A 14,393-nucleotide genomic window follows, 5' to 3' on the forward strand; every position below is an offset into this window, starting at 1 on the left:
GCGTGGAAAATCGTTCGCCTCGCTTCCCCGTAATGGAGTTTCACAGGTGGCGCTTTTACTCTTATTCGGAATAAAGATGGCTACGAGAGATGATGGCTAAGAGACACTCGTTTTAACGCGCTTAACTGTTTTCCATGTGTTTAATCGCGGTATTAACGTCACGTTACCGTGTTAATTTTATTCGTCAGAATTCAAGCTTGACCTCTGGGATATATTTTTTCTTTTTTTTTTTTTTGCAACGAAGAGTAAATTTATAAATTTTAAAAATTGATTTGCGCGATTCAAAGAGTATTTGAATAATAACATGAGACTTTTTTTTTTTTTTTAAATTTAATAGAATTTTATATCGATTCCTCGTTCGAATTCTCTCTCCATTCTCAGAGTATAAGTTTTTCCTCTTTGATTCGACCGAAATTATCGATTCTTCGTTTTCGAGATTTCTACGAGTAAATAATTGAGAAAGAGACGAGTTTCGGACGAGTGACCCGGTTCCTCTAACTTCTTCTTCCACCTTTAATCCTTTTCATTTCTTACACGATCTCCGACTCTCTCGCTCTATGTCTCTCTTCTCTCTCTCTCTCTCTCTCTCTCTCTCTTTCTTCCTCGCGAATTTGCACGAAGTGTACCTGAGCTGGCACGGTAAAGTCAGTCCCTTTGAAATCCTTTTGAAACGCAGGAAAACCACGCTGACGACGTCTTTTATCTTGGCCCTGCACCACGTCCACTAACTACAAAGTAGCTGGACGTTGGAATATTAATATTTCGAAATCGTCTGTAAGAGGGTAAGGTCGTGTCTCTCCTCTTTTCAACGTTTATATACACGCTAGCTGCATCCGTACACACATGTGACGGATGCATAAATAGCCGGAATTTTAGAATCGTCCCCGTTCTAACGAATCGCGTCTTATAACGATTATCCTAAAGTTAGAAAGTTTCTTATTCTTTGAACTTTAATATTTTTTAATGTATCGTGCCGAAGTTTATTTCTATTCAAAATATAAAATTTTCGTTAATTTTTGTCGATAGACAAGTGGATTAAATCCATGTTTTATCCGAAAATAGGTCGCGATCCTTTGTTCGCGATTTCGTCTAACCAGATATTACACCCATATTCCTTTAATAGTAATCTACACATTACTCCAACCAAACAAAGTTCCATTATTATAGTAACAATTTTATTTCCTACATGTTTGTGTCGCAGATATATATATAACTATTCGCAAAACACACTTTTATCCTAGAAAAATCATTTCTTCGCGATAAAAAAATATTCTTTGTGATACAAACGTAATAGCACAAACTAGCAATTCAAATCACAAAATGCAGAAACAAGTGTGCATTACACAGGTAAAAAAAAAAAGAAATACTTTCACACACACACACACACACACACACACACACGCACACACGCATTCCATAAAGTAGAAAATTGAATCAACATTTTATCGCTACATTTTATCATGCGAGTCACGCGAGAGGGGGTGGAAAAGAAAGGGGGAGAATCGTAGGGAGGGAAATTACAGGGCGTCGATAACGAGACCATAAATTGCATGTTTACCTGCAATAGATGCAGATCCATTCCTGTGTGGGGAGCGGCGACAGGAAATAAGGCGACCCCATGGTCGATCGTGATTGGCTGCACCGGTTTGTAGGAATCGAGATCGAAGTGATAGTCGTTCTCGTCACATTCCTCGGCCATGTAAGTCTGCTCGATCGCAGTCGTGTGAATGCTCAGAGTTCGATGGAGCGAACCAGTTGTCGCGTCCCTGCCTCGAGCGTGTTGATGCTGCGAAATATCGTGAATTCACGATATAGGATCTCGGGGATCTTATTTTTCGATGTACAGGGTATAGGCGTACAGTTTCAGGGAATGTTCGTTTAACGTTGGCGTTGTATAACCTCTTTTTTTCTTTTTTAGCGGATATTGTAATTGTTATTATTTTCTTCTTTTTTGTTACGCTATTATGGCTTGCTGCGATTGACAAGGAACGGCCGTAAAATTTTAACTCCTTTCTTATTGCTTCTTTCTTAACAATAAAGCAAAAATAAAGGAAAGGAACGAGCCAATAGCTAGTAATAAAAGAAGGCTCTAAAAGAATCATAAGCGTATCTCGACAATGTGGAACAGAATATATTCGATTACTTTTGTTGAAAATTAACAAAATTGTGCGTTTTCTTCATTCAAGCGTTTTAGATATTATACCGCTCTTATTGCCGATATTAATTTTACCTTGTGAAATTCGCCGATTTTCTCGAGGACAGAGCTCGTGTCACGGATCGGAGTGTTCTCTATTTTCCTCAAGGAACTATTCCTCGTGTTCCATTCCGTGGATGATTCCGTGCCAGTGTCGATAGCGATCTTCGTGGTTTGCCCCGAGGATGACACGTTTTCGGACTCGACATCCTTGCTGCTTCTGCGTGGTGATTCGCGGCTGTCCTTGCACTCGTACTGAGACTGGATGGAAAAATTTATTATCATTTCTCGCTCGTTATAAAATTTTAATCGAAAACCGATCGATTTCATTTTATTTTCTTCGTAAGAAAAAAAAAAAATAATTGGAAATCGCACATCATTTCATCACTGAAGAATAATTTTAAAAAGTAAAATCGATTATTTCAACTCCTGTACGATTGTTGAAAGGCGGATTGAAATAAAATTTGTATCAATTAAAGGAATTTTTCTGATATGCAGTGATAGAAAAGACGAAACTTTCTTATCTCCATTCGATGTTCAGACAAATCGAAGATTACTCGAGCTATAAATCTTTCACAATCACAAGACTGATATCGCCCGCACGCCTTCGATCTATCGTATATCATGCGCGTTCAAAAATGATTTGAAGAATTGTTCTACGTATTTTATTATTCGTATTATAAATTTTTCGTATTTATAGATTTTAATTTCTTTTAATTCGTTTTATATCGGTTCGTAAAAATGTCACGTGTATGTAAAGCAATAATATCCGGTGCGGTGAGAAAGGATATTTTTGCGTAGATAAACGTGTACCCTCTGTCAAACGTCGATCAAACTTTCATCAATTTGACCCATTAAAGTCCACTGTTCTATTAGTAGGCCACCACCACCTACCGATACAACGTTTACACACGTTGAATTTCGTCAAAGGTATTTGCCGCTAGATGGATTCTATTCGATAGAAATTTTCGAACAGAATTTCCAAGTGTTTGCGATGAAAGTTTCGTTTTTATTTTTAACGTGATCGGAAAATTGATTTCGAAGAGGAAACTTAAATTTAAACGATAACTATTGCAAATAATGGTTGTAAAGTTATATTTAACTTCTATTTTGTCTTTAATTAAAAGCTTTGAAAATTTTAATCCAATGTATTTATTAGAGTTGTTACAGTTTGATAGAAATTATTTGATATTTTTTTCAACTTTTCTACGAAAGAGAGAATTGAGATATTTGTCCGATAATATTAATTTGCTTTATACAAACAAAGGATAAAAAATCCTTTTCAATTTCATTCTTTCGAAATTTTTTTTTTTTTGCAAAAATTTAAGTAAAAGTATAAATTATACGGAGACATTACGTATTTTCTATTTAATTCTAGGGAGTCGGGGTATCTGGCCACTAGCCAAAGATTCTCGACATAAAAAGAAACTCGTTTAACATAAAAACACGAATTTCTTCAATTAATCAGAGGATAAGAAATAATTCTTGAAAAAAGAAAAAAAGAAAATTTATTTAATCAAAAGTTATTTCATTTTATTCACATATTTCTTTCTATCTTTAGATTCGATCGATACGTAGTGATAAATATTTTTTATAAATAAAGAGTAATCGTAACGACATAGATGAGATTATATATTAATATTATCGCATGTTCAAAAAAATATTTAAAAAATGTTTAGAGAAAAATATTTTAAGAAAAATTATTTCGAAAATTCAATACAAATACAATGTATTATATAATTTCTTTTAAAACTATTTTCACATTATAATTTTATGATTATTGCGAAATCAAAAAGAATATTTCAAATAAATGTTATTAAATTTGATAATAGTTGTTCAAATAAAAAGTAATCGTTCTAGAAAAACTTTCTCCATTTAATTTGAAAGAGAAACTGTAATATTTCCAGAGAAAACACCTTGAGATATTTCATTTTATAGTAATAATTCGATAGTATGAATATATTTTATAAAATTATAAATTATACACTTTAATCAACTTGAACGAATTTTTTTGCAAAATCATACTTCGTACGTAAATTTCTAAAATGATGCATGAATTTTACGAGATGGAATGAAAAAAATGCAAATGTTTCAATAATATACGATGTGATCGACAATAATAATTTTCAAAAATAATTCGCATCCAGCGAATCATTTTGTTTCAAAACTGTAAATTAAAGTTGTGAAGATTTGTAAAAAGATTTCATTCACGTGTGATAAATTTTGAAACTCGTACGTGATGAATTATATCACGAATAATAAATATAAATATAAAAATAATTATTTTGTTTACGTGTTTTGCCCAAATTTAATCATTTTGCAATTCTGATCTCGAAGATAAATTCTGCACGACGACTATTGCTCGAGCTATTGCTGACGTCGATACACGATAATAGCTATTTAATAGATGCAAATTCCCGATTGAAATGCTTAGCATAAGATCGAAATCCATCGACTCATCTCCTTCGCGTTTGGAATTAAGATAAATTCGATCGAAAGTTATATTTGTGCACTTATATTTGAACGATGAAAATTATTGAGTTATCGAGGCACGATGAAGCGAGGAAATTTCTTTTTTTTTTTTTTTTTTAGGAAGAAGAAGGGAATCTGAAAGAAAAAAAGAAATAAAAGAATAAAATCGAGGGAAATAACGCAACAAGCAAGTGTGTTGCCTAATAAAAACGTTAACAAAGCCCGAATTCGTGAGCAGAATTATGGCACGTACTTGGGGATGTTGCAATATCTCCTAGACCCTTCTAGATTTACAACTCTTGGATCCTTTCGAGTTGACAAAGCTCTTTGCCGAAAGAATTAAGGTTCTCGTTGAAACTGAGAATCCAGCTTCTTGGACTTGGTTCTTGTCACGATCAATTTTACGATGTTTACGTAACGACGAGAAGATACATTTTGTCAAGGTAAATGATATTTACCGTGAACTATATTGAGAAAATCAATTTTTAACACCGATTCTATATATTTGATCTAAAATTAATCGCAATTACCGTACAATTATTATACGACGAAAAGAAGTAATAATTTGTACACAATTTTTTTTAATTTTAATCTTACTTATTCGAAATAAAAAAATAGAATCAAGTCTCCCCAAATTAATTTGATCTCATTTCCCCCCATAAATAATGAAAATAAACTCTAAACTGCGATTTTTAGATTATTTATATCGAAATAAAAATAAAACAAAATCTCGTTTCATTTTATTTCAAACTTTGATATCTCACGAATCAGTCGTCGTGGCAATAATCGTAAACGGTCACCGTTGCGATCTCTAAAAGAGGATCTTTTTTTTTTTTTCCTTTTTAAAACGTTCCTCGTCATTTTTCCACAAAGAATTGCTCTCGCTCACGAAAGAGATCCTCCACGTCCTCCTAATGTGGCGAATACGCCGTGACCGAGCTTTATTTCGGTTTGAACGTAAGAAAAAGAGCATTGCGGGTCAATGGCTCGAATTAGAACATTGTCTCGCTTGTCTCGCAAAGACAACCGCGTTGGATGTATTCGAAATAAAACGCGTTTTATTGTTTTAAAATGAAACAGGGGAGATGCGCCTTTTTGCACGAATTTGCATCAACGTTTTCGTTTAACTGTTTTATGGTTTCGTGCGTTTCTTAATGTGGCCGTGTAAATTCCATTTACAAAAGTACTTTTCAAACGAGAACTTTTCTTGCCAAGCAAGATCGAGTCGTTCCATTCCATATTTATGAATTATGCAAATCGTAAATATCGATAAAATTGATGTACATTTGCATGTAATTCGAGGAATGATTGTTGATGTATAATGATCGATTATGCCACGTTTACGCCAGTATATTTTAAATCAAAACGAAACAATGAATCAGATCATTGTGATATATTTATTTTACAATGAAATAAAGATAAATTTTCTAAAATAATAAAAAAAATTAAACATTTGCATAAAATTTATTATTATTAAAAAGAATAAAACGAGAAAGGGGCGCGAATGAAAAATTTAGGGGTCGATTTTACTCCGCTCGAAGTGATTTTTTATCGGAAAAAAATCGTTCTTTCATACTTCATTACGCTCTAAATACATTCAAAGTTTCTTTGAAATCGGAATATTTCTCGTAAATTTCAACCGAGGGGGAATTATGACAGATGAAGATTTCCCATCGATATCGTGGGATAACACGATATTCAGAAAGGTAATCGTTCGTTCGTTGTAACATTTCTTTATAAGAAATATTAATTAACGATGTAAAAAAAAAAAAAAAAAAAAGAAAACCTTTATTCCTTTCTCTCAACTATTATATTTTTTATATTTAAAATACAAAGGATTTTAATCTTATTAATCTGTCACGGGTCGAAATATTTCTTCCGGTGGATCTGTTGTACACTACCCTCCAAGGCTGTGATAAATTATACGTACTCCTTATATAAGTCCAAACTAAATCATCCTTAAGATAAATTACATCTTATATAAAAATGTACCTTTATTTTTAAATGCACGCAAAAAACTTTTCAACCATTTTTCAAAAGAAATTTTTATTCCATTCGAAATACACATGAATACAGAAAGAATGATATATAATTACAATAATAACGATTGTTTGTTTTACACGTACCTATATAATTATTATTTTTTCTTTTCTTTTAATAATTAATGCGGTCAGCATTAAAGGTGTATGCAAGGTATAAAAAAAAAAAAAAAAACAAGTAACAAGTCCTTCTTAATTACGTGAATATCGTATGTTAAATTATTCAACGAAGTCTGAATCACGAAGTGTGGATGTTTCAGGCCGACGATCGTTAGCGACAAGAGCAAGTAGTTTCCGCCGGCCTACAACCATCGTTGCTGCTGGAGGCCGATAGAAACCCCTAACCTTATCGCTACGTTCCTCCTCTTCCCTTCTTTCCCCCTCACGACTCCATCTTTGTAAAAATGAATCACAATAGAAAACACAATCTCGTGCTTTTATACATATATATATATTTTTATAATTAAGGGATTAATTAAAATTCTGGAGAAAACGTAAATTGACACGTTGAATAAATTGAATAAATAATTGATTATATCATTATACGTTAATTAACGAATGGTTTATAAATCAATGAATAACAAGTAGAAAATGTATGTTTACATTTTTGAAATATGTATTTATAACGTATATGCACGCGTTAATAGGGTGAAATATTTTTATTTAATTCTAAAATATTAATAAAACTGATGAATCATTAGGAGAGTAATGAAAAAAAAAATAGAATTATAATTTATAATGAATTCTTCGATCCTTTCGTTCAGTAGAGTCACTCTGTTCTTTGTCCAGCATCGAATCTTTCCAAATACTTGTGCCAAACGAATGAAAATCGTACAGCATAAAGACCAGCATTGTGTCGCCTTTTTTTTTTTCAACTCACGAAAAAAAAATCATACAGCGATACAAAAGCGATGTCAAAGTAATATGTTTTTGACATTGCTTGATCACTTGTGCAACAAATCCTTCCTTTCAACGTTTCCCTCGTGCGAAATATTACTTCAAAGATTGATTTACGAGACATTTTCAAAAATTCTAATTATGTTTATTAAATTTATTGTTCGTCGAGTTATTTGTCGTTTAATTATTATTATTATTATTATTATTATTATTGTCTATTCGTCTGTTAAATTCATCGTTACGGATGAGTAGCTTTGCTACAAGAATTATTCATACATCGAAGACTTTACGGCAGAATCGTGGTAAATTCTCACTGCGCTGATTCCGAATAACGTGATTGTACGAGAACGTGTTCCGTTTAACGATAAAGTTCGGTTCGCACGGTTTGAAAAAATATTTTCGTACGTAACGTCTTGATTATTTCGCGCGAATTCTCTACGAATCATCTTATCGACACGATAATTTAACATTCTCAAACACGTGTCTGTACGAAATATTCCAATTTAATAATTTCTGATCGAACTGAATAAGTGCCAATTTTCCCTTATATTTTATCTATTTATCGTAAATATCATCATTAATAATCGTGCATCCTACGAATTATCCCAAACGTTCTCAACGACACTTTCACTTTCTTTCAAAATTAAACGCACCAATAGACCTTTCCCCCCTTATATCTTATTCACGAATGAAAAGGTTCAATGCTCGCAATTTTTAAACGGATTTAAAAATAAAAAGTATAAGAAAATATTAAAACATCGTTAAAGAGGCATCTTTTTACACATTAAATCGGGAGCTGAATAATTCTTGACAACAATTCTGCAACATTTCAACAGGCACTCTCGGTTTCCAGCACGAATCGTCGACCAGAACTCGAGAAATATGGCAAAAAAGGGGGCGCCGATTCTCCGTTACATTGGCCCGTATCGGTGTTTCTTTCGGCCCAAAGTGGCGAAACGAGAGGAAAGGGTCGGTTAATTTGAGTATTTCTCTCCGTCCCTCTTTCTTTCTTTCTTTCTTTTTTTTTTTTCTTCCTCCCCCCGAGCAATCTTTGCCCCCGTGTTCGTGTACCGTCCGTATTCCACGGTTCGACGCTTCCGGCCAGGATACGTACGGATTTTATCGAGGAAGTTCGTTGGCCAGCTGCCAAATCGCACGTGTAACCTCGCTGTGAAATCATTCGATCTCCATGGATCGTCTCCTACCTATTTTTCTCTCCGCGATGCACTTGAACGAGCGATACATGGAAAACGATCCAACAACTCGATCGTATCATCCATGCTCTTCGTTTCCTTCTTACGAAATTGTTGATCATCGATAATTTTTATCACATTTAAGAGGATATACTGTGAGGAAAATATGTATAGGTTTATATCGCTTTCGATACAACGATATTGAAAATGATAATTTTTTTTGTTTTTTGTTTTTTTTTTTTTTTTTTTTTGGAGATATGATAATTGTGAGGAAGATACTTGGAATTAGTTTTGGGGGAGGGGAAGGGAGATAGTTGGGAAGATAAGTGGTTCAGACAGTTGGGTTGAATACAGATATCGCGTGATATGGGGCTTAGAATTGACTTAGGTTGAAACACAGTTTGATCTAGAACGGAATCGGAACTGGGATGGAACCGAGTTTGAATTGGAACAGAATTGAGCTAGGTCCAATACCGAGCTGGTATTGAATTGGTGCTGAATTGATATTGGACTGATACTGATCTGTTTGGGGAAATGTATTGGGATTTGAAGCTTTTTTTTTTCTCTCTTCTTGTCTTTTTTTTCGTGGTAGAAACTCATAGAAAAGAAACACTTGATAGATAATGTAAAGTTGACGTTATTCGATGGAAAGCAATTTTAATAATCCCCAATGATTCACCTTCTTTATCATCTTCTCCCGTTTTTCTCGCGTTTTTCGTTTTATTTTTATAAAAAAAAAAAAATTTACTGCGCGAATCACTCTTTTCTTAAAACAATAAATTCGATAAAAACGCGGAAACCGACAATTATCGGACGAACACGTTTTCGCGTTTCGTTTTTTTTTTTTTTTTTTTTTTTTTTTAAACGGGTCAGATATTGAATATTGGAAAAACTACGTTCATACACAAGACAATATTCGAAAAATTTGTTCATTTTCCTGTTTATTTTACCATTTATATTTTGTGGGTGATATCTATTTTCGGCGTTAAAAAGTATTATAAAGGGAGGGAGGGAGGAAGTTGTCGACGACCTCGATCGCTTAATTGGCTTGGAAGTAATTGTTCGAAAAATCGATGCTTCGAAATTTTCAATATTTTTTTAGACCTAGAATTACATAACACTATTATTATTATTATTATTTTTAGCTTAATACCAGTAATTTTTTTCGTCGAATTTTTTTCGAAAATTGTAGACCGTTTCTATAAATAAAAAGTAAGCGATTTATCTTCGAGAAACGTCTAATTATCTGCTCGAATCCGAGTATAAAGCGTGATTGTGTAACCACAAGATTTTATCGCTACGCAAGTTCTGAAAATAGAAACGGAAACAGTCGAATTATACGCTCGAAGATAGAAATATCTATTGCTAAATACTAAATATTGAAATATTTCCATCGAATAAACTTAAAACTATATTTTTCGTTTATCAAATAAAATCGAAGAAAAAAAATATATATATATATATATTTCTTCGATACACTTCTCCAACCTTTCTTAAAAACACAGAAAATAAAATATCTCGAAATGCCATCTTTCTAAGAGATCTGTATCTAAAGAAAAGGTAAGCAAATTTCGCGCTCACAATTCGTGTACAGAATGTATTCACTGTTCGAAGACAAACATTTCGAGACAATTATATATTAAAGTTCAATTCGTATGAAACCAGCCACGCGATGAAAAACTTCACAAGACCTCGAGAATAATTTATCGTTATAATTCCAATCGCGTTTCCCGGCGACGGGGAAAAGGTTTCAAGGTTCGTTTCTCAAGGTGCGGTAATTGTACACAGGGGAAGTTTATCAAGTTTAAAAAACGATTTACCTTGGACTCGAATGCGATGACTTCCCGCAATTCCCGCAAGAAAGCACCGAAGAATGGGACCACCGGGCATTCCGGCATAGCCAACGAGCGGGCAAGCGCGAATTCATACTCGGACGACAAAAGGGCTGAGGAGAGGCTTTCCAAAACTGGTACCGGCTCGTTCACGCTGTTCCAAAAGGGCTTCAGCTTGTTGGACCTGCGTCAAAAGCATTGGTCGTGTTTGGTTGGTGAATTCGATTTGGAAATGATTCGAATGAAAAATTGTATTGTCGTTGATTTGTGTGCTTTTCTTCTTCTTTATTGAAATCGAATGACGATCGATTGAAATTTGGTAAAAAAGAGAGAAAGAAACCAAGCGATTGATCGTCGTTAATTTGGTAATTTAATTTTTCTTTTTTTTTTTTCGAAAAAGAAAAAATACGTTATTGAAAATTTAATATTATATTCTTGACGTTAATCCAATTTTTAAGAAACGACATTTCATATGCATATCGATGCAGTTGATATGATTATTGTTTCTGTACAAATCTCTAGGAAATTGTTTTTTATCGTATCACATGGGATATTTAAGGTGATTAATGAATTAATTCTTAGCAAAGAGGCAAAGAGGAGTGTTCAAGTGTGGTGAAACGGGATACTGTCGTGTTAATTTAATGCCTGGAGGTAGTATCATACCCTCTATTTGCAACTTCGTGTTTTAAATAAAGTATGAAATGGTCAAACGAAGCACGGGCAGAATAAATTAAAATAAAGAGCTTTGACATCGTTTTGAGTTCGTTTAATTCTACAACAAAATTTCAAATACCGTATTTCCAAATATTCTTTTCGTTACTTCATTTTTTTTTATTAATGATAAACTATATTTCCTAGAAACAGACAAAGAAATGTTATCCTTGTCCAATGTTGGATAACGCATTTCTGTATAAAAAGTTATTTCATGGACAAATTAAAGAGGAAAAAGTTCGAGATCTCGTTGGAGGAAAATCAGGTTTGAAATCTTGTCGAGCACGTGTGCACTTGGTTAACTTCTGATGGAATGCGTTTAGCACATCTGTCGGTATCGCCCAAAGAACGCCTAACGCCTAACCTACACTTTAAACTGGATTTTCTCGAAAAGGCTTTAAGCCTCGACAAATTTTATTTCATACTTTCGTCTTTGAGAAGATGAGAGAGAGCAATCTTCATCCCCTTGAAAGTGCAGCACGCATCTTGATTTTTTTCTCAAACTTAATTTCTTCATTAAATATTGATAGATTTTATTCTTATTTTCTTACATTATTTTTATATTAATTAATTCCATCACGACGTAGATGCAAAATTTTCACATCAAAATGTTACACCATTTCATTTCACAATTGCCGTAATTTTCAATAATTATTCGAGATTCTTAATATAATCTCATCGTCTTGGGAAAGACCATCGTCATCCATTTCACAACAAATTTCGCCAAAGTTCGGTAGGAAGTAATAGGTCAAGATGGCGCGGGTGCACGTAAAATTTCAACTATGTATTCGGTTAATCGCATAGTTCTCGAAACTGAAACTAGAGCGCGAGTTATATAGCGGGGGAGGTAAATTGTAAATGGAGGGAACGAGCAGGACAATGACCGTGTGTGTGGGACGACTGTTGCAACTTTTATCTTTTCGCTCGCGGTCGCGGAGGTTGGCGGTTTTTTATGATCCCGGTAATAAAAACTATTTTATTTTTCCATTTCGTTTTTCCGAAACGACCACAAGGGTGCAATTTGCGGCACAGCTTTTCCTTCGGTGAATTTATAGAAAAAAAAAAAAAAAGGAAAAAGATACTCTCTCTGCGAATTTTAATGGAGGAAGAAACTGTTGAACTCGTGGATAATAATTGAATTTAATTTATCTTAAATGAAGTCGAAGTTATTACGAGTATTAATATAATTGTTTCTTCGAAAATTTTTGTACCAATTTTCGCACATGTACGAGGCATCTACGAGGAAACTTTCGAAAAATGATTTTTTCTATCCTGTTCATAAATTATAGGAATATATAAACAATAATTGATTAAATATTTGAATAGACGTGTATGATATATTATTCGCAATATTTAACAAACAGATATATCGTTCGTGAAATTTAAATGGTAATCGTTAGTTGAAACGAACTATGTGTATTTACAAAATATATTTCGAAACGGGTTCATTTATTCATCGAATATTCATCGGGTTTATACATAAAAGTAAATTTATCCAATGATAATTTTGAATGAATAGTGAAATTGATATCTGTTTTTTTTTTTTTTTTCTCTTCGTTTTAATCTTTGAAATTAAATTTTGTTTGCTCGTTTTCTTTCCAACGAAACGAAATATATCAAAGTCAGGGTATATACTGTGCTGCTTTGGTCAATTTGTTTCGTTATTTTTCAACAATCCAATCGGAATAAAACACACTTTGAATTATTCCTTCGTTAATTCTATCCTTTTCGTTCAATCTTGTTTCTTGTTACTCGTGTTATATCAATTTTATGTCAAACACACATTTTTATTATCGTGTACCACACATACACGCGTAATATATATTTAATCGAACACGCACGTTTTCGTTTTGAAAATTTTTCTTCAAACAATCGTCAAGAGAGATGAAAGAGAGATGCGTTAAAATTTTTGAAATTGCGATACACGGCGTGGGCATGAAGAATATTACGAATAAAGAGATTCTCTGGTTTTCTCAGCGAAAAAAAGAAAAAGAATATATTGTTCAATATTGTTACACACATGTAATTAAAAATAAAGTGAGATTTATACGATGCTGTAGTTTCGCGGGAAATAATATTATCTTTGTTCTTTGCGAAATAACTGAAACTTTTAAGTTATTTTACATACATTTGCATGATAAAGTTTTTCTTTGTTTTCTCTTCGAAAAAATACGTATATACGTATATATGTAGTACACCGAAAATTTTAGAGGCAATCATTGCTTCTTTTTACAGCAAATTATCCTTCCATATCTGCTTATCACAATTAAATAAATAAATAAATAAATAAATCTTATCTAAGTTAACGATACTTAGCAAATCAATTTTTCCTTATCTATCTAATCTTTCATCATAACATATAAACAAATTATGCATGATGGAAAATATATGCACAAGGATTTTGAAAACTAGGTGGATAATAGGCTGGTACAGAAAAGCTTGTCGGCTGGAAAATTGTTCATTTTAGATAGGATTTGAAACCATGACACGAACGGATAAAGATAGAACTGACGAAAGTACGGAGAAAGGAAAATTGAGAGGGGAAAATCCCTTCACACTCGCACGAGTCTGGGCGCCATGTGTATAAGTATTTCCGACATTGCGCGAGAGCGAAGGGAGAATCTTTGAAGATAGGACAAAAGAAGAAAAAAACGATTCACGATTCTAAAGAAATCCGTCTAAAAGGAGAAAGTTTGGACACAGAGAGAAAAGAACTGTTTAAAAGGGGGTTTAAAAGGGGGACGCTTCGCGATTCTTGATTTTTTGTGATTTGTTCGAAAGAAAGAAAAAATTAAACAGACTAATAAATTTAAAAAAAAAAGGTATATATATCGAAGAGAAAGAATAATCGAAGTTTTCCAATTCGAATGAAAATAATTTTCTGCAGGAATATAGTGATTAACACTTAGGATACAAGTTGGAATAGCGTCTTGTTTAAGTTGGTAAGACCGTGGATTAAAGGGAACTTTCAGGACGGTATTATTTCAATGGACCTAGATTAATCGAGTCGAAGGATCATCGAAGCAAGCACACGCTTTGTTCCTGCAGCTTCACG

At 33.3% G+C, this 14,393-nt stretch overlaps 1 protein-coding gene across 1 annotated transcript in view; it reads right to left on the minus strand.

Annotated features, from left to right (window-relative positions):
• Positions 1 to 14,393, minus strand: part of LOC100870548 (1-phosphatidylinositol 4,5-bisphosphate phosphodiesterase epsilon-1) — a 96,706-nt gene that overhangs the window by 15,502 nt on the left and 66,811 nt on the right. Inside the window, exons 8-10 of the mRNA XM_086904050.1 lie at positions 10,616 to 10,811; positions 2,231 to 2,455; positions 1,559 to 1,786 (exon numbers count right to left, since the gene is read on the minus strand). Coding sequence (XP_086760176.1) covers positions 1,559 to 1,786; positions 2,231 to 2,455; positions 10,616 to 10,811 — 649 coding nt within the window. The remainder of the gene's footprint in view (positions 1 to 1,558; positions 1,787 to 2,230; positions 2,456 to 10,615; positions 10,812 to 14,393) is intronic.

This window comes from Apis florea, unplaced genomic scaffold (genome assembly GCF_048593485.1).
Source record: "Apis florea isolate Af1SG1 unplaced genomic scaffold, ASM4859348v1 contig_2293_pilon, whole genome shotgun sequence".
In the NCBI taxonomy this organism is placed as follows: domain Eukaryota; kingdom Metazoa; phylum Arthropoda; class Insecta; order Hymenoptera; family Apidae; genus Apis; species Apis florea.